Genomic DNA, 21,241 nt, shown 5'->3' on the forward strand with positions numbered 1-21,241 from the left:
TTGCAGATCCCACCCCAGTTTGTGCACCAGCATGGTGAATCTCGCCCAGTAGTCCCTAACTGTCGATTTTCCTTGTGTTAAGTTATGAAGCTCCTGTTTAGTGGCCTCCATTTCACTGTCGCTAGCGTACATTATTTTTAAGGCTTCTAGAAATAATTTTGCGTTCTTCATGCAAGGATTTTTTTGCGCGATGAGCGGTCTTACCCATTCCCGGGCGGCCCCCGTCAAATGCTCTATGATAAAGGAGACTCTGTGCGCGTCATCTGGGAATTCTGCTGCATGCAATTCCAGCGCATAATTTATTTCTGTCTCGAATCCTAGGTACTCCCTAGGGTCGCCACTGAACTTGGTGACTAGGCTCTGTCCCCTTCTCACTTGGACTAGCTGCGGCTGGGGCGCCCCCCCACCTCTAGCGGCTTTCTCCTCTTCCAACTTTTTCTGCAGGTCCAATACCATCACCCTTAGCTGTTTCTCAGTCTCCTCTTTTGTCCTCACCTGGTCCACCAGCTTGTTCAGCTCCTCCTGCGCCCCTCGCGCTTCCTCCTGAGCGGCATGCAATTGCTGCTGTGCGTGTGCTGTGAGGTTCTGCAGCTCCTGCTTCGCTGCTTCGGCCTCCAGCCTCCAATGCTCAGCCTCTTGAGCGCTCATCGCTGCACTCCAAAGTAGCCAAAAAATGATTCGGGAGTTGCTGTCAGAGGGCCTGGTATGGCTACTCTAGAGTAACGACTCCAGCATGGTCTTTTAAGGCTTTTATTAAGTGCTGATTATTTACAGTGTTCAGAGCAGTAAAAATGCATCCTTAAGGTGAGGTGTCAGAACTCCCGAATGGCGATTGGCGCGTTTTCTTCCAGCACCACAACTTTGGCAGACCCAACCTCTTCCCCCTACGTTTGCGTCGCAATTCGGGAGTTGGGGGGATTGGCCTCCCCCCCGTGCGTCCAACTTCCTGTCCCACCTGCGGCCTGGGCTCCACAACCTTGCCTGAGCCTCGGACACCACTTCTTGACTCTCCGCTGGAGGCAGAGCTCTCCTTACTCTCTCCAGCACTTGGGGATGGGCTGGAACTTAAGATGGGAGGGACTTCCCTGTATCCCTTGTCCCTCACATTAGGGATAACCTTTTTGTTCAAGATACAGTTGATCTCTCTGGCATAGACTCCATGTTGCACAATGCAAATGATCACATTTTGCGCATGTTGATGCTCTGATGGTGTGCGGATGTTGGGACACAGATGCCAGCCTTTACAATTACTCTCTACTGGAGGTGTGACATGTTTAAATGAATGAGCTATGTGGGTTAGGCTAACAATGGCTCTAATGAGTGACTTCCAGGTCGAGAATCTACTGAACCTGTGAGACTCGAGATGACTGACTGTAGTCATTGTCTGAAGTGTAGAAACTTCAGGACGGACTTCAGAATCAAGTCTGAGTCCACTAGTTCAAATATGTCATTCTGAGGGGCAGTCAACTCTGCCTTGTACAAGAAAGCAGGTCCTGTCAACCATGTAGTGTTTTTGAGATGACTAGCTGCTACAGCCCTTGTAGTGTGATCTGCAGGATTGTGTTCAGTAGGTACGTAATGCCATTGAGTTGGACAAGTGGATTTCCTAATCCGTAGAATTCTGTTGTTAACATAGACATAAAAGCGTCTACTCTCGTTGTAGATATACCCTAAATAATCTGTGTCGCTGTCACAAGCGACGTCCTCGTTAGGGAGGTTGACGACAGGGCAAATTGAATGATTTTTTTGAGGTAATTCCTTTATAAGGAAGTGGTTGTGACATGGTTGGAAAAGAGAAGGGCGTCCATTCTCTAGTGTATTTGTGAGCATGCTGTTGACAGAGTTTGGTTTCTGCATGCTTCCAAGGCAGACGTCTCCTATAATGACCCATCCTAAATCCAGCTTCTGGGCGTAAGGGGCATTGTGAGGACCATTAATCTGGGCTCTTGCTTTATGGACTTGTAATATATCTCTCCCCAGGAGTAAGATAATCCGAGCCTGCGGGTCTAGTTGAGGTATTAGATTCGCTATGCGTTTTAAATGTGGGTGGTGACGTGCTGTATCTGGGGTCGGAATCTCAGATCTTTGATCGGGAATCTGGTTGCATTCAATGAGGGTTGGTAGAGTTAAAGAAGTTTGGCCATCTAAGGACACTATTTTGTAGCCGGATGCTCTTCTCCCCGCTGTCTCAACGTTACCTGAACACGTTTTCAAGGAGTATGGAAAGCTAGGGCCTTTGATATCAAACATATCAAAGAAGGTTGGGCTGGCTAGAGACTTATTACTCTGGTCGTCTAGAATGGCATATAGTTTGATGGCTTTATTCCTGTTACCTACAGGGTAGATTCTAACTAAACAGATTTTGGAGCAGGACTTGCCAGTTATGGTTCCTTTACAGACCTCAGTGCATTTTGAGGTAATCTCTGGCGTAGTTGTAGTAGTGTGTTTTTGCTCCCCGCCATGCTCAGTGAAGCTGTGTGTTGTAAGGACCATGGGGCAGACCCAGGGTGTAGAGCCGTATTGTGATCTGAACTATCACATTCTCGGCATCGCAGACTGACCTTACAATCCTTAGCGAAGTGAAAGGCTGAGCAGCACTTGTAGCAAAGGTTGTTCTGCTTCAGGAAGGCCTTGCGTTCTTCTAAAGGCTTCTCTCTGAAGGTTCTACAATTCTGCAGAGGATGAGGCTTGCGGTGTAGAGGACACTGTTTACCAGGATCCTTAATTCTTGCCTCCGTGAGAGAAGAGTTAGCAGACCTGAAAGGAGAATCTGGAGAGTCTACATTAATTTTGTGTACTGATATTGGGGGCTTGTTCGGTCCGTGGGAAATAACACATGACAGTGAGAAATCAAAACTGGGATCATTCTTCATCTTAGCTTGCTGGTTCACAAAATCCACGAAAACAGAAAAGGGAGGATACGGAACGTTGTGTTTTCTCTTAAATTTAGAACCATGTGCAATCCATTGTTCTTGTAGATTGTAAGGTAACTTTTGTACAATGAGGTTGACACCTCTAGCTGTGTCTAGAAACTTAAGTCCAGGTAAGTCTCCTTCAGATTTAGCTACTTGAAGTTCCTTTAGTAAATCACTCAATTCTCTGAGTTTCTGGTAAGCTTTGGCAGGTATCTTAGGAAAACTATCGAGTCTTTTAAATAGTGCGTTCTCTATAGCTTCTATTGAACCGTAACACTCCTCAAGTCTATTCCAAATCATTTTAAGGCCGATGCCTGGGTAATTAATGTTTATTGTTCTAATTCTTTTGGCGTGTTCGGCAGACTCTTTACCAAGCCACTTGACTAAGAGGTCCATCTCTTCCCAGCACGATAGATCTAGGCCTTCGATAGCATTTTGAAAGGAAGCGCGCCAGGCTCTGTAACTTTCAGGTTGGTCGTTAAACTTTTCAAGTCCCTTTGTGACTAGTTCACGTTTAGCAAGGAACTTGGCAAAGTCTATTGTGGTTGGATCAGTGTGGTGAGGGTCACTACGATGTAAAGGTATGGGATAATCGTACCTTTCTGATGGTTCTGATTTCATGTGATCTCTGTTGTACCGCTCCGGTTCGAAGGTTGAGTTTGCCGGGTTGCTCATACCAATAGGCTTGTCTCTGTTTTGCAGCGGCACCGTATAAAAGTCTTGGGTTGTCGTTTTGATGTCCTCTTCTCTAGGTTGTTGCAGAGGTACATAGTCACTTGATTTGGCATGCTGATAAACGTACTCTGAAGTCCGTTGCAGGGGATCTTGTAGTCCCGGATCCGGGCTGATTACACTGTTGCGTTCCCTGACAGGAATTAAAGTCGCTTCTAAGGCGTCTGCCTCAGTTATGGCGGCTGCTGTTTCTTTTTCTAAAATGAGTTTTGCTTCCAACCTAGCCTTTTCCTGTTTCATCTTTATTTCTTGCTCTGCGAAGGCTGCTCATGTTTTAGCCGCTTCAGCCTTGGCGCGAGCAATGGCAAGTGCATTACTCACAATGGAAGATTTAGAAGTACCAGAGACTTGGGACCTTGCCTTTCCCAAAGACGCCCGACTCTGAGACATGTTGTTAAGGAGATGTCTGACTGTTTAGAGCTTGCTATTGTCGTATGCAGGCGTGTGCGTTGACAGAATAGCAGGTCTGCGTAGTCTTATCTCTTTCCACTTGCTGGAAAGCCGTTGTTTTACTGTGCTGTCCTCACTACCGTGCCTGGTGACCTAGGCCTAGGTAGTTCGACATACAGCTAAACCTTCTTGTCTTCGACGGAAGAAAGAGATTTTTTTTTTACTTTTAATCCTATACTTTATTAACAGTCAAGAACGAGGTAAAACAAATTGAATAAGACAAATAATAAGTGTGAAGACAAGTATTAAATGGTAAAACAACGATACAATCTTGCAGGTGGAGAACATGTAACAGCACTCCCTCTGGTACCCTCACACCCACTGAACTCCTCCTCTCTAACCCCTCAGGCCAACTGTCCCAACTGTCAGCAACTGCCGTTCTTGCAATATTCTTTATGGCCAGTAGGTGGAGCCGCGCTACCCAGTACAATAACAGCCCATACAAACTAAATACATTTATGAACTTTGCCTGTGCCAAAGGCACGGCAAGAAGAATGAAAAGCCTTGGAGTGGCACATGCGTGTTCTATCCATGGGAAACTGTCCACTGCTCCAGCTAGAGGACTTCCATAGCACCCAGATCCTCAGTTCTCAGGAAGGGGATTAGCAACATGGAGAAGGACCAAGGAATGGTCAAGACCACAGCTAGCGACCTTGGCACGGAAGCAGAACATACAAGTTGTCTCAGCAGTGGCCTGGAGCTACCAACAGATCTGGCTCGCTATTTGCTGACTTGAGGTCCCACCCCCTGAATGCCACACCTGGGCAGTTAAAAGGCCAGTGACTCCTCATTGCTTTTCCCCTATCGCCTTCCACTTTAGCAATGCCACACATTCATCACTTTATACAAGTTATATACTGTAATAAGTTTAAAGTCTGAAGTTAATTTGTTAAAAGTTATGAAAATCTAATGAAATTTTTAGGAAAGAAATGTGTCTGATCCTGGCTCTTTCAGACCTTGCCTATTGTGCAAAGCTAAAATTTACCTTCATTGCTCCACCTACTTTGATCTCTGGTCCTGCCCATCACTTCCATGTGGCCCCTGGAAGGTTCCTCAGGAGGGAATGTGGCTCTTGGGCTGAGAAGGGAATGGAAGAGAAAAGGCTAGGCAGGTTATCTATCTGTCTGGCCATTAACCCCCTACTGCCCATGAAGTTATGAAGACTGAATCAGAATGCTGGACCATGCAGCCCAATGGCGTCCACTATGGCAGGAAGCAGCTCTCCAGGGTCTTGGGCAAAGAGAGGTCTACCCCTGAACTGTCCCATGATGCTCTTCACTGGAGGTGCAGGCGGACCTACCATCCGGAGAAGCAGAAAACAAGCTTGCTCCATCTTCCATGCAACAACCCTTTAAGGCGAGTTTCATATCACCTCTCAGCTTTCTCTTCTCCAGGCCAAACCTCCTCAGCTCCTTCAACTGTTCCTCACAAGAGTCTGAACTGGCAGTCACTTGCCAGAAATGAGAACATAACATAAGAACCTAAGGGGAGCCTGCTGGATCAGGCCAATGGCCCATGATCAGCATCACGTCCTCACAGCGTCCAACCAATCTCCATAACGGGAAACCCGCAAGCAGAACACAAGCACACCCTTCCCTCCTGTGGTTTCCAGCAAATGGTATTCAGAAGCATCATTGCCACTGTCTGTTTGGCACCAGGAAAGTTCCCCTTCACACAGCACAGAATTAAACCATGGAACTGTCTTGCCCAGGAAACCCAGCCAGATGGGCGGGGTATAAATTATTATTATTATTATTATTATTATTATTATTATTATTATTATTCACTTATTCCCTTTAGGGGATCTGGTTGGCCCCTGTGAGAAGACATAACATTTCCCTACATCCTTGTGTTAAGCTCTTCTTATTACTGCATTAGCATTTTGTATTGACTTCTTCTATGCTTCATACTGTTACCAACCACCCCAACATCCACTGAGTCATGCACGGGATTCCAGGTATCTTCACCCTCACCCAGGTCTGTGCTCCTTTGGAAAATTGAAGGCACAGCAGCGACTGTTATAGCTTTAAGACATTTTCCCCAAAAGATCATGAAGACGATTTGTCTGTACTGCTTAGTACAGTTTTGTGCTCTTTATTCTGGTCTTCATTACAAAGGAAAGAGATGGATGTTCCTATGGACCAAATGTTTAAAATAATCATAATTTTCAATGTAACTGGCAGGTGGAAATTTTGAAATTCTTTTCTGTCTTTGACTAAGGATTCTTTCTGTTTTTCATTGTATTCTTCTTTCTCTTTTTCCTTTCTTTATCTTTAATGTCCCTTTTTGTGTGTGTTTCTCTTGTTTTTCTTCTGTAGTTATAATCTTGTATCTTCTGTAGTTATAATTTTACTGTATTATGGGACCATCTTAATAAAATTTTATTTATTGATCTATTTAAACTTTTTCCCCTTCCAGGTCTAAAAGGAAACAAGTAATTGTATGCATCTTTGTAAATGTGAAATTATCAGCGAATAAATTTTGCTCAACCTTTGGAAAGGGGTGTTCTGAATGTAATCAACTTGTATTTTCTTTACACTGGAAATTTCTTAGCACCTGGAATGTATTGATATGACCTGTGCCTTGTAAATTACCGTATCTGTTTGTACCACCTCTTGGTGACATAACCATGGCCTTGTTAGGGAGGTCACCTTGACCAAGGAACTGTTGGATATTTGCCACATCCAAACTCCCATAACCTGTTGCGTTATCAACAGATTGATGACTGCTCTAGTCACTAGCAGAATCCGGGAATACCCCCTTCCGGTTTCTACCCCAGCATAAGAACTTGGACACCCCAATCTCCGCCTCCCCTCTTTGCGTTTCAGACCCCTGTGCAATTGGGGCGACGGAAGTAGCATCTGCCTCTCTGAGCCCTCTTGGCTGAGGTGGGACAAGGGCTCCAACCTAACATCCTGGAGCCCCCTCTCCGTGGTGCTGACCACCTCCCCGCTGGAGGTTTGGCTGCTTTCCCGACTGGAGGAGGTGGTGCTGGAGAGCAATGGCCGAGGCTCCCTGTAACCCGATCCCTGTCTCCCTCCTCCCGCGGACCCTGTGAGCACTCCCTGACAGATATGCAGGTGTTAATAAATGAATAGAGAATTGGAGGTTCCTATAAAGCTTAAGGAACCATGGGGTGGGATCAAATGGTAAAAAATACTCAAAAGAGAAGGGAGTCCAAAATGGATGGGAATTTCTAAAAGGTGAAATATTGAAGGCCCAAATGCAGACAATTCCAATAAGAAAAGTGAGAAGCCTCTGAAGGTCCCAGTCTGGCTGCATAAGGAGTTTACAGATAAGCTGAGATTCCAGAAGGGCATTTCTGAGAAAGGAAAGAAAGGGAAAATCACAAAGGAGTATACAGTTGCAGGTGGGCTAAAGCTCAGAATGAACTCGGGCTTGCAGGAAAAGTTAAAAATAATTTTTTTAAGGGTTTCTCCGGCTTTGTTTGAAGCAAAAGGAAGAACAAGCAAGTGGTAGGTCTCTGGCATGGGGAAGACAGAGAAATGCTATTGGGTGACAGAGAAAAGGTGGAACTGCTCAACAGCTTCTTTGCCTCTGTCTTTACCCAAAAGGAAAGTGATACCCAACCTGGTAATAACAGAATCAATGGTGTAAAGAGGGAGCTGAAGCCCAAGATAGGAAAAGAGGTAGTAAGGGAACACCAGGCTTGCAGACGTAATTGCAGAGCCATTGTCTATGATCTTTGAGAATTCATGGAGAACAGGTGAGGTCCCTACAAACTGGAGGAATATGTTGTTCCCATCTTCAAAAAAAAAAGGGGGGGGAAGACCTAGTACAGGTTAACTGAAAAAAAACTAGTGAACTTGACATTGGTACCAGGAATGGTCCTGGAACAGATAAACAGTCAGCCAGTGAGCATTTAGAAAAAGTTGCCGTGATAAAGTTACAACATTGGTGGTTCAGGGGAATGCTGTGGACATAGTGCATCTCAATTTCAGCAAGGCTTTTTCACTCCACGGTTGTAGAGACAACATTGACTTATTTGCTGTGTTTCTGAAGGACATAAACACCATCGCAATCCATGCCTGCATACAAATCAAAATCTCCTAAAATTAAATTTGTAGACACCTATTTCTAAGGTTATGCCCCACTGTGGCTCATGTGATGGGAAGTGATATGGGTGTTGTGACTGGTGTTGTGACTGAACCTCTTTCCACTGTTTCCATTTCAATGAAACTTTGTGCTTCCATAAAGTTATTCCTACATTTCAAGCATTTAAATGGTCACTCCCCCTTGTATGAATTCTGTGATGGGAAGTGAGATTGGCGCTCTGACTGAAGCTCTTTCCACATTCAAAGCACTGATATGGTTTCTCCCCTGTATGAATTCTTTGATGGGAAATGAGAGCCTTTCTGAGACGGAAGCTCTTTCCACATTCCAAGCACTGATATGGTTTCTCCCCTGTATGAATTCTTCGATGGGAAGTGAGACTATGCCTGTGACTGAAGCTCTTTCCACATTCCAAGCACTGATATGGTTTCTCCCCTGTATGAATTCTTTGATGGTCTTTGAGTGCGCGCTTCTCACGGAAGCTCTTTCCACATTCAATGCACTGATATGGTTTCTCCCCTGTATGAATTCTTTGATGGGAAGTGAGACTCTTTCTGAGACTGAAGCTCTTTCCACATACCAAGCAATGATATGGTTTCTCCCCTTTATGAATTTTATGATGGGAAGAAAGATTGCACTTGTGACTGAAGCTCCTTCCACATTCCAAGCACTGATATGGTTTCTCCCCTGCATGAATTCTTTGATGGGCAGTGAGATGGCAGTTCTTACGGAAGCTTCTTCTACATTCCAAGCACTGATACGATTTCTCCCCTGTATGAATTTTATGATGGGAAGAAAGATTGGCCCTATGACTGAAGCTCTTTCCACATTCCAAGCACTGATATGGTTTCTCCCCTGTATGAATTCTTTGATGGGAAGTGAGACCAGGCCTGTGACTGAAGCTCTTTCCACATTCCAAGCACTGATATGGTTTCTCCCCTGTATGAATTCTTTGATGCACTATGAGTGTGCCCTTCTTACTGAAGCTCTTTCCACATTCCAAGCACTGATAGGGTTTCTTCCCAATGGAATTTGTTGGATTGGAATGGGAGCTCTGAATGAAGTTATTGCCATACTCTGAACACTTATATCCTTTCTCCACTTTGTGGACTTGGCCGTGGTTTCCCTTTTTCTTAACGTCCAATTCATCACCACCTACAATGAAGGGAGAAACAGATTATACTCTCAGGAAGAAATGGAGCCCCCAATTATTGAACAATGCTAATGAATGATTTTGTGAGATGAAAAACTGAGGGGCACTAGATGTGATATCTTCTTGCAGGGTTCATTTCAAAGCAGATATTATGATCCAACAGGGAGACTTACTAGGAGAGTCCATGATCCTATTATTCTCCTCCATGACTTCCTTATGCTGAGTCCACTCCTCATCTGTGAAATGAACAAAGTCAAAAGTCAGATGACATGATTCTGCTCTCACAGACAAGAATTGGCTTAAAGCAGACTTCCGTTCTACCGCCATTGCTGATTGGTGAGGGAATCTCGAGCTCAGAGATTCCCTGGCGCTGTGAGGGAGGGGGGAGCCGCGAGAGCGTTGCGGACCCCCAAAAGAGCTCCAGATCGAGCGTTCTGGGGACGTGGGGACTCAGCTGCACCTTTTTCTGTCTCCTCTGCTCCCCGGTAAGCCCTATTAAGGGAGCCAAGAGCGAGTGGAGTGGAGACATGGTGCTTGAGTGGAACTGCTACCCTCGTAGTGTGGAGCTCCATGCCGGCAGCCTGTGGAGCGGTGGATTTTTCCAAATTAAAGGATTTGAATAGAATGGACACGTGAGTAAAGAAAAAGAGCTTTAAAAAAAATTAAAGGGAAAGAATTGGCCATGGGAAGAGATTTTTTAAAAATGAAGTCGATCTCCCCCATTGAGAGAACGGAGACGCAGTTAATTTGCCCGAAGCCGGAAAGGCTGACAGGAATCTTTTAATTTCCAAAAATTGGACTTAAAACTTTCCCCCTAAGACAGGGTAAAGGGGAGAAGGGTTGAATTAGGCAAAATCCCTGTAGAAAGTTTTATTTTGGACTGGGGGAAGCCCCCCTGGAAGCCGGAGTCAGGTCCCTGGAGGGATCAGTGAGCTGCCATTATGACATCACAATAGGAAGGAATTTGTTTACCTCTTTGAGGTCTGGCACTGTCAATATTGAAGAGAGTGCAAAATATTTGGCGGGGGGGAAGTTTTGACATTGCTCTTTTCATAAATGGACATAAGCGCTTTAAGTTATGAAGAAGAATTAAAAATGTCAGTTTGCAACCAGTTCAGACATAACTTTTGCTTTTGAAGTTTGGAAATATGAACTGCGCCACTTCCTGCTTTGTAATCTGTGCTGTTCCCATGAAACTGGAGATGAACAAGATGTCAGTAGACATAATACCATCTGACTTCGTAGACTTTGAAAATGAACTCCTGAGATTACTTTTGGATTTAAAAAGCGAAGTGCATCAGAATTCAATACAGATTGGAATAATAAATCAGAAATATGTGGAAATTGAAAAAAGACTAATTTGAACAGAGAAGAAAGACGAACAACCATCAGTCCTGGACAATGCAATTCAATTTAAAGAAGAGGAAAATACATGGAACATTGTGCCCCCTGTGAGAGGGGGAAACAATATTCATGCTTGATTCAAATATCCCTCAAAGAAGAACCAGTGTGGAATAATGCCCTCCCACTGAGGGGGGGGGCGGGATCCATACTGGGGTCTGAGTCTATGGGGATTAAAAATTGAGATAGGGCTGAAAAGTGGAAACATAGTAGGATGGTGTTGTGTAACAGCTAGAGAATTGGGGAGGCAGCAGGGGATGAAGAATGAAGAGTGGTGGGATAGGCTGTGATAGAGTGGGAGTGGGGTGAAAAGTAATAATGGATGATATTTTTTGACTGATTAAGATGGTCTGAAACTGGAACGACTTATGGAACTGGCTGACTCATCTGGGAGACCCTGAGGCCAGGGGAGGGGGGGCTGAATTAGATTTAAGTGTTTAAATGTTATTAGGACATAAGAAGTAATATTTGAATTTATGGAAAAGTTTTTGGGAATAAACTTCAGCCTAAGGGGTGAAATATATGATAGATGGATGCGAAAATAGATTTGGATTTGGATTAATGAATGAATTATACCTAAAGGATAGTTGATTTTTTTTAGAATAGAAAATGTTGAGAGATAATGAAACAAAGTTTAAAATGAAAAAATTCCTTCAGTAGCACCTTAAAGACCAACTAAGTTTATATTTTGGTATGAGCTTTCGTGTGCATGCACACGAAAGCTCATACCAAAATATAAACTTAGTTGGAGTTAAGGTGCTACTGAAGGAATTATTTTATTTTGCTTCGACTCAGACCAACACGGCTACCTACCTGTAAGTTTAAAATGATTCAAGTTATAATATGAAAAACTGCTTAATTTGGATTTAAAAATGGGCCCAATGTGGGGGGAATTGAGGAAGTCCACAATGTTAAGTAAAAATGTCAGAAATGATATGTTTTTCTTTTTTATGTTTTATTTTTGGTCTTTTTGTTTTTGTTCTTTTTTGTGTTTTTGTTTTTTGTTTGTATTTTGTAGCGTTTGACAATGAATAAATATTATTTGGAAAAAAGAGAGAAAAGAAGCCTGCATTGTTTACTTGTCCAGAATGAAAATGAGCATGAACTTTGACAAAAGTAAAATAATGGTTTTCAGGAACTCTTGTAAGATCTATAGTTGGGTTTTTGGTGGGAAACACATCCAACAGGTTCCCAAATTCAACTATCTGGGGATCACTTTCCATCACAGGCTTCGGGGGTCTTCACATTGTGCAGCAGTGGTAAACACCAGCAAGCTGTCTATGCAGGCCATAACACGCTTCTTTGCAACAAGAGGTAACCAACACATCCCTTCTGCCCTCAAGGCCTTTAATGCTCAACTGCTCTATGGAATTCCAATCTGGATGTCAGGGTTCACCCAATCAGTGGAGGAAGTGCAGACAGATTTTCTACCTATATAAGATCTTTGCTGTCCCACGCTGTGTACCCTATGGAGCCTTGTGCCTTGTGCCTTGAGCCTTGTGCCAACATAAGCTTGAGACAGCTGCCTGGATGAGTTTTCTTTTATGCTGGCTAAGCATTTGCTTCTCAGCGGATAAAGATTCCTTACTGAGTGAAGTTTTGTCAGACTCCTTCCCCTCCCCAGGATTGCAACTGTTCTATACAAAGATTCAACAACTGGGGCTCTCAGAGGACCTCCTAGGAGCCGTGGATTTTCCAACCACCAAAGCCATGTTAAAAACCATACCTGCCAAGTTCCTGCCTGAAAAATAAGGGATCAGACCGGAAGTAGAGCTGCCGCCATTTTGGAACTGGGCGGAGCATGCTCAGAAGTGACTTTTGATGCTGCTGTGCCCAGTTCCAAAATGGCCGCCGCACCAGAAGTCGCGCTGCAGCCATTTTGGAACTGGGCAGAGCAGCATCAAAAGTCACTTCTGAGCATGCTCCGCCCAGTTCCAAAATGGCCGCTGCGCCAGAATAAACCGGGGAAAACAAAAAAATCAGTTTTTTCGGCTGGGAACAGCTGGAAAAACGGGGGTTTCCCGGGGAATACGGGAGACTTGGCAGCTATGTAAAATCTAGGATATGGGACATAGAGTGACAGGAACTGACCTTAGCTGCGAGGAAAACATGTTCCCCTCTTTACTTTCATCTCTCTTGGGCGCAGGAATTTACTCCCAATTATTTACAATTCCTCTACAACCCGCAAGAAAGGGCTTTCGCGCTGTCTAGGTTCAACGCTAACCCCTCTAACCACCTCTGGGGTAGGTTCGCCGGGATGGCAGGAGACAGGATCTGCCCATGTGACGCCCACTTGGTTGAAATTCACATGGTCCTTGAATGCAAAATGTACAATGATATCCGTCAGCAATACTTGGACCAACTATGTATTCCAAATTGGAAACTGGAGATAGAGGTTATACACTTCCTATTACAGGGGAGAGACCAGGAGCGTACCATGCCTGTGGCTTAGTTCCTCTATTTGATCTTTTGCCGCCAAAGTACATTACAGGATCCTGCCCCTGTTGGAGACCCACAGAGGTGAAATAGATTGCTGGCCTCCCCTCCCTTTGGCAAGTGTTTGTACTGATGAGTTGGTGACGGGATCGCACTGCATTATTAATTTTAAATGTTTGTAAATGATGCCAATAAAGCTTTATACTACTATAGATCATAGAATCCTAGAGTTGGAAGAGACCACAAGGGTCATCCAGTCCAACCCCCTGCAGAGCAGGGAACACCATCAAAGCATTCTTGACATATGCCTGTCAAGCCTCTGCTGAAAGATCTCCAAAGAAGGAGACTCCACCACACTCCTTGGCAGCAAATCCCACTGACGAACAGCTCTTACTGTCAGGAAGTTCTTCCTAATGTTTAGGTGGAATCTTCTTTCTTGTAGTTTGAATCCATTGCTCCGTGTCCACTTCTCTGGAGCAGCATAAAACAACCTTTCACCCTCTTCTATATGACATCCTTTCATATATTTGAACATGGCTATCATATCACCCCTTAACCTTCTCTTCTCCAGGCTAAACATACCCAGCTCCCTAAGCCGTTCCTTATAAGGCATCATTTCCAGGCCTTTGACCATTTTGGTTGCCCTCCTCTGGACACGTTCCAGCTTGTCAGTATCCTTCTTGAACTGTGGTGCCCAGAACTGGACACAGTACTCCAGGTGAGGTCTGACCAGAGCAGAATACAGTGGTACTATTACTTCCCTTGATCTAGATAATCTATACTCCTATTGATGTAGTCCAGAATTGCATTGGCTTTTTTAGCTGCTGCATCACACTGTTTGACTCATGTCAAGTTTGTGGTCTACCAAGACTCCTAGATCCTTTTCACATGTACTGCTCTCAAGCCAGGTGTCTCCCATCCTGTATTTGTGCCTTTCATTTTTTTTTTGCCCAAGTGTAGTACTTTACATTTCTCCCTGTTAAAATTCATCTTGTTTGCTTTGGCCCAGTTCTCTAATCTATTAAGGTCATTTTGAAGTGTGATACTGTCCTCTGGGGTATTAGCCACCCCTCCCAATTTGGTGCCATCTGCAAACTTGCTCAGGATGCCCTCAAGCCCATCATTGATAAAGATGTTGAATAAGACTGGGCCCAAGACAGTCAACATGGGAGCGGGGTGGGGTGGAGCCCCATTGTGCAACAGATGGGGCTGCTTATGTGAATCCCAGCTACTGTTTTAGAAGCCTATTTTACCATTCACGACCAATATACAAATAAAACTGCTAAATAACACAAGCAACATTCAGAAGGTGAGTTAAGGTGAGGTGGCATCCTGTTAACAGAACTGCTGGATCTGTGCATCTGAGCTGAGGGTGCCTTCCTTACCCAGGATCTGCTGCATAGAATTTTCCCAAAAATTCCCCACTGTTCCCAATTTGTAGGGCATGGCCTCTTTCTGCTCATCCGACTCTCAGGAATCCTCCAAGAGATCAAAATGAATCCCTTGATCATCTGCAAAGTTTTGTATGTGCCCTGCAGCTCTGGGACCCCCCCATTCTACCCCAGGCCCCCTGTTGGGTGTTACGGAAATGACACCCCCCCACATCTTTAAACTTGTTACAATGTTACAAATATTATGCCTGAATGTATCCTTTCGACTTGACAGCTTAGGGAAGATACCTAGCTTTATAAAATCATAAAAATTCAACCCCTTTGCCAATTTCCTCCATTCCAAGGCCATTTTTGCCATTTCTCTCTTGCCACTGACTGCATGAACCCGCGGGGGACTTGGACCCCGATGAGCTGGGTTCATAGCTGCCAAGTTATCCCTTTTTTACAAGGATTTTCCCTTATGCTGAATAGGCTTCCTCGCGAGAAAAGCGAAAACTTGGCAGCTATGGCTGGGTTGTCGAGTAGTCTCTCACCCCAGAAGAGAGACTCGCCAAATCCCAGAAGGCACCACCGAGGCTTCACTTGCACAAGGGGGGGGGGCGTGGGGCGGAGCCACTGAAGGGACTTGGAAGGAAGAGGATTTTGCTCTGGAGGGTCTGCCTCCCCCGCCTTTATTTCCTGTCCTTTCTAGGAATCCAGCTCAGTTGCATTCAACCTTTCGGCAAGCTGAAAGCACCCAGCTCGCCCTCGCAGGAGCCCAGGAGGACCTCAGTATATTGCACACACCTGGAGAGGTTTTATGGGCAGCAGGGAGCGGCTCTTGACTGGCTGTCTTCTTAACATGGGGGTCCCGTCGTCCTTCCCCCGATGGCCACGGAAGCACCCCTCCCCCCCTACTGGCTGTCCCCGAGCAACCACCTTTTGCCCCCCTCCCTCCCTTCCCGCCCGAGGGGAGGTGGCAGCAGCAGGCAATAAATGGCTTCTCGCCTCTCCTCCAGAACTCTTTCAATCAAAGCTCGTCAAAACACTTGGAAAGGGGTGCGCGGATGCACCCTGCAAAATTACCTAAAATCCGTCGAAACCTCTTTCCCTTATGCATATATAATATTACAATGAGTTAAAGTGCATATGAGAGAAAGAAAAGGAATACCAGCTCGCGGCTCCATCCCAGCCAGGGCTCCGGAACAGCCGACTCCCTCCCTCCCTCCTGCCCAGGGAAAGTCTCCTCCGAAGCACCCCAAGGCTGGCGCTTGCCCCGCAACCCGAGGGAGCCCGGCGGACAGTGCAGGCAGCAGCTCACCCGGCCACCGGCTCCTCTCCTGGTCCGAGGAGGATCCAGCTCCGGACCCGCCGAGACCACGCATGCGCCTCTTACTTTTCACGCCCCCCCCTGCGCGCGCCCCCGCCCGCCCCAGCCACAGGGGGGCGCGCCATACACGCCCCCTCCCCAAAGTTTCCAGGAAGCGGGTTGGCTGGCCATGAGGAGGGAGCACGTGCACGGCTGGCCCGGGCGCACTGCCGAGAGGAGAGCCGGGAGGCAAATCCTCTTGCCACGGAGTCCATTGACACAAACCTTCCCCATTCATAAACAAAAGACTTTCCCTTCCATGACAAATACTCTCCCACCTAGTTTGCAGATTGGGGACCCATCAGTAACCCATCAAGGAGTTCCTGGCTACTGGAGAAGTGGTCTCTGAGGTCAGCCAGGGCCTAAACATGGCCCAACTGCCTCTTTTCCACTCCGCATCATATTTGGGCCCGGCTTTCATTCATGAATTGTACCTTTTCATTCATAAAAACCAAGGTGCGCGCCGTAGACGGAGCACTTCTCTCAGGCTCCGGGCGGCTTGCAAGAAAATAGGGGCGGCGTCTTTTTGCGGGCATGACTGCAGTACCAGCGGAAGCTCCTGCAGGGGGAGCTGTTGCGAAACGTGAAACGTCAAAATGTGATCTTTTGCAGAGGAGAGCTCCAGATCAGCGGCACAGCCATGGGCACCCGCATGGCCCCACAGTATGCCAACATCTTCATGGCAGATTTAGAACAACGTTTCCTTAACTCCTACCCACTCAAACCTCTCCTGTACCTGCGATACATTGACGATATTTTTATTATCTGGACACATGGACAACAGACCCTGGAAACCGGATTCCACCAGACATTCAATGACTTTCACCCCACCATCAACCTAACAATGAACCAATCTATGCAAGAAATACATTTTTGGACACTACTATAAAAATACAGGATGGACGTATAGACACCACATTATACACAAAACCAACTGACCGACAAACATATCTACATGCTTCTAGCTACCATCCCAAACATACCAAACAATCCATCGTATACAGCCAGGCCCTACGTTACAACCGCATCTGTTCCAACTCTACAGACAGAGAATCTCACCTAAGAGATCTACAGCAAACCTTTTTAGAACTAAAATATCCACCTGATGAAGTTAAACAACAGATCAACAGAGCCAGACTGATACCTAGAGAGAACCTGCTGCAAGACAGACCCCAAAAAGAAAATAACAGAACACCACTAGTCATCACATACAGCTCCCAAGTTAAAACAGTACAACGCATCATCAGAGATCTACAGCCTCTCCTGGACAATGACAGCTCCCTTTCTCAAGCTCTGGGAGGAAGACCTTTCATTGCCTACAGACAGCCACCCAATCTTAAACAACTCCTCACCCACAATAATACAACCACCAGACTTAACATGGACACTGGTACCAGAGCCTGCAATAAACCCAGATGCCAACTTTGCTGCCACATACACCCGGACAACATCATTACTGGCCCCAACAACATCCAACATACCATCTCAGGACTATTTAATTGCTCATCTTCTAACATTGTGTATGCCATCAAATGCCAACAGTGCCCTTCAGCTCTCTATATTGGACAAACAGGCCAAACCCTACGCCAAAGGATAAATGGACATAAATCTGACATCAGGAACCAGAAGACAGAAAAACCAGTAGGAGAACACTTCAATCTCCCAGGACATTCTATACAAGATCTCAAAGTAGCTGTCTTACTACAAAAGAATTTCAGAAATAGACTGGAAAGAGAAGTTGCTGAATTACAACTTATCACCAAGCTCAAAACCATGGAGGGACCTGGTTTGAACAGAGATATCGGATTCTTATCTCATTATACATGATAAGCGATCTTCAGCCATCTCAACCCTTGCTTTTTCATGCAAAACCATTTGCAGTCGTTTTCGGTCATCAACAGCTATCAGTCAGTCAATCACCCACTTCCACCACCCTTCTGAGTGATCCCCCCTCCCCTCCCCATCCCCACCCCTCCCCACCCCTTCTCTACATAAGTGCCTGGGGACTTCTATTTCACTGTATCTGAAGAAGTGTGCATGCACACGAAAGCTCATACCAAAATAAAAACTTAGTTGGTCTTTAAGGTGCTACTGAAGGAATTTTTTTATTTTACTTCGACCCAGACCAACACGGCTACCTACCTGTAACCAGAGGAGAGCTGCTAATGCTACTTTTAGTGTGTTTGAATTTTATTGTATTCTGTGTAAAATAAACTTTCAATAGCAATACTTACATGAAAAGGGGGTGTGCCTTGACACCGTGGTAGCCATGTGTGTGGAACCCCCATTTCTGAGAAATTCTTACAACATTACAAACCCGTGTTGAGATATGTACCTTTTCCTAATAGGAAGATGGCTTAAAAGAGAGGCTGCCCCGGGCCTCAACCCTCCAACCAGCCCTTTCCGTGGCCTGGCCTCCCCTGCCCCCCAAGGACCATCTGTGGGGGCCTTGCCTTCTTTAGGACACCCGGCTGCAGCGCCACAAAACCAGCTGGGGAAGGTAGGTTGGTTATTATGGTATGCATTTTTGTGCCTTTATATTGTAAATTGTGAAGGACCGTATAAAAAACTAATAAATAATAATAATAAAGTCTTCTGGAAGCCTCCCCTTCCATATATGCTATTGCCAACCACCCCAGTCTCCAAACAGTGTAAGATTCCTGGGGTTCCAGGCTCTGACTCAAGGTCTGCTGTCCTTGGAATGAGTGTCGGCGGAGACTATGGTGTCTTCAGGATATAGAGTTTATCTGCACATACAGACAACCTGAGCCTAAGATGGAGGGGCTCACAGCACCTCAGAAGGTCTTGCTTTTCCCATTGCCACAATCCCGGATTCTAGCAAGAATTCAGCATGGATCTGTCTCTAGTTGCTGCCTGCCCCAAACCCATCTCATCCGCACAACTCTGGCCTTTGTCTTTCTCACCACCAGCCAGGTGAGGGGGGGCACCCATTTGCCCCCTCACACAGAGAAGAGTCATTTGTTATAGTAATGGCAGTAAAGGTAAAGGTAAAGGGACCCCTGACCATTAGGTCCAGTCGTGACCGACTCTGGGGTTGCGCGCTCATCTCGCATTATTGGCCGAGGGAGCCGGCGTATAGCTTCCAGGTCATGTGGCCAGCATGACAAAGCCGCTTCTGGCAAACCAGAGCAGCACATGGAAATGCCGTTTACCTTCCCACTGTAGCGGTCCCTATTTATCTACTTGCACTTTGAGGTGCTTTCGAACTGCTAGGTTGGCAGGAGCTGGGACCAAGCAACGGGAGCTCACCCCGTCACAGGGATTCGAACCGCCAACCTTCTGATCAGCAAGCCCTAGGCTCAGTGGTTTAACCCACAGCACCACCTGGGTCCCTTATAATAATATAAAAAAATAAAAAAAAATAAAAAATAAAAAATAAAAACTTAGTTGGTCTTTAAGGTGCTACTGAAGGAATTTTTTTATTTTATAATAATATAGTAATGGCAGTTGTTGTTGTTGTTGTTGTTTAGTTGTTTAGTCGTGTCCGACTCTTCGTGACCCCATGGACCAGAGCCCGCCAGGCACTCCTGTCTTCCACTGCCTCCCGCAGTTTGGTCAAACTCATGTTCGTAGCTTCAAGAACACTGTCCAACCATCTCATCCTCTGTTGTCCCCTTCTCCTAGTGCCCTCCATCTTTTCCAAGGATTCTTCTCTTCTCATGAGGTGGCCAAAGTAATGGCAGTACTTGGGGCTATTAAGGCAACAGGGAACTTGCCTGTCTCCCTCAACAAGGGAGTCTTCCATTAGAATTTCACCCTTGCTGGACCCAGGACGCACCACTACCCACCTCCTAATAATATGGTTTAAAACGAACAGGAATAACTTTAAAAAATTGTCCAGTAGCACCTTAGAGACCTCACAAGAAGTTATATCTGAAGAAGTGTACATCCACACAAAAACTTATACTGTACCCAGAACAAACTTAGTTGGTCTCTAAGGTGCTACTGGATAACTAATTTTTAATTTTTTTTGACTGCGTCAGACCAACACGGCTACCTACCTGAATCAGAAACAGGGCCGTCTTAAGCGCCCCTGGCGCCGTGGTGCGCCGGATCCCTCTGGCGCCTCCCGCCCCGTTTCCCAGCGTGACGGGCAGGTGGGCGCTGCGCATAGCGCGGCTGCCACAGGCGCTGCTGCGCGACGGGCGGGCGGGCAGGCACAGCGCGGTTGCTGTGGGCGCAGCTGCGTGGCGGACCGGCGGAGCAGCCGGCCAGCGGGCGGGCACAGCTCGCGGCGCCCTCCTGGCAGGCCAGCGCCATGGTGCCCTGCGCCACGCAGCCTGGCCGTAGGGCTGGCCCTGATCAGAAATAACTTTGCAGCAGTAAAGGCTGATTCATGGTGTAAGGGGCTTCCTTGGAAGGTGTTGGACTCTCCTTCTGTGGACATATTTCATCAGAAATTTATTTTTTTTAAAAAAAATTCCCTCCCAGATCCAAATCCAACCACTGCTTTAAAATAGGAGAGTCCCTTCCAAGGGAGTCTGTTCCACTGTCAAACAGCTCTTACTGTCTTAATGTTTAAGTGGACTCTTCTTTCTTGTAGTTTGAATTGTTATGGAAATCACGTGGGGGGGCACATCTTTAAAGTTGTTAAATGTTATAAAGGACAGATCCTGAAGCTGAGGCTCCAATACTTTGGCCACCTCATGAGAAGAGAAGACTCCCTGGAAAAGACCCTGATGCTGGGAAAGATGGAGGGCACTAGGAGAAGGGGACGACAGAGGATGAGATGGTTGGAGAGTGTTCTCGAAGTTACGAACATGAGTTTGACCAAACTGCGGGGGGCAGTGCAAGACAGGAGTGCCTGGCGTGCTCTGGTCCATGGGGTCAAGAAGAGTTGGACACAACTAAACGACTAAACAACAACAACAACAAATAAATAAATATTATGCATAAATGTATCCTTTCGACTTGACAGCTCAGGGAAATTACGTACCGTAGTTTTAAAAATCGTATACAGTAATATCAACTCCAGTTTCCTCCATTCCAGCGCTATTTTGCCCTTGAAAAGGGACTCCAGGAATTGCCCAGAGGCACTTTGCTGAGCTGATTGTTGGCTAAGCCTAATCCCATCCCAGTCACTGCTTCATTGACTATGCAAAAGCCTTTGACTGTGTCGACCACAGCAAACTGTGGCAAGTTCTTAAAGAAATGGGAGTGCCTGATCACCTCACCTGTCTCCTGAGAAATCTCTATGTGGGACAAGAAGCTACAGTTAGAACTGGATATGGAACAACTGAGTGGTTCAAAATTGGGAAAGGAGTACGACAAGGTTGTATATTGTCTCCCTGCTTATTTAACTTATATGCAGAATTCATCA

At 45.9% G+C, this 21,241-nt stretch overlaps 2 protein-coding genes across 2 annotated transcripts in view; one reads left to right on the top strand and one right to left on the bottom strand.

Annotated features, from left to right (window-relative positions):
• LOC118079413 (uncharacterized) overlaps positions 1-6,614 on the top strand; it is a 38,971-nt gene extending 32,357 nt beyond the window's left edge. The window contains exon 8 of the mRNA XM_088654389.1: positions 1,111-6,614. The gene's annotated coding sequence lies outside the window, so the exon portion shown is untranslated. The remainder of the gene's footprint in view (positions 1-1,110) is intronic.
• LOC148684342 (uncharacterized) lies at positions 6,176-15,916 on the bottom strand. The gene is made up of 3 exons (XM_088654250.1): positions 15,853-15,916; positions 9,498-9,560; positions 6,176-9,326 (listed from the first exon to the last, which is right to left on the bottom strand). The coding sequence occupies exons 1-3, from the start codon at positions 15,914-15,916 to the stop codon at positions 8,329-8,331; spliced, it is 1,125 nt and encodes a 374-aa protein (XP_088510376.1). The 3' UTR covers positions 6,176-8,328.
• Positions 15,917-21,241: the final 5,325 nt, after the last annotated feature.

This window comes from Zootoca vivipara, chromosome 11 (genome assembly GCF_965207765.1).
Source record: "Zootoca vivipara chromosome 11, rZooViv2.hap1.1, whole genome shotgun sequence".
Classification (NCBI taxonomy): Eukaryota; Metazoa; Chordata; class Lepidosauria; order Squamata; family Lacertidae; genus Zootoca; species Zootoca vivipara.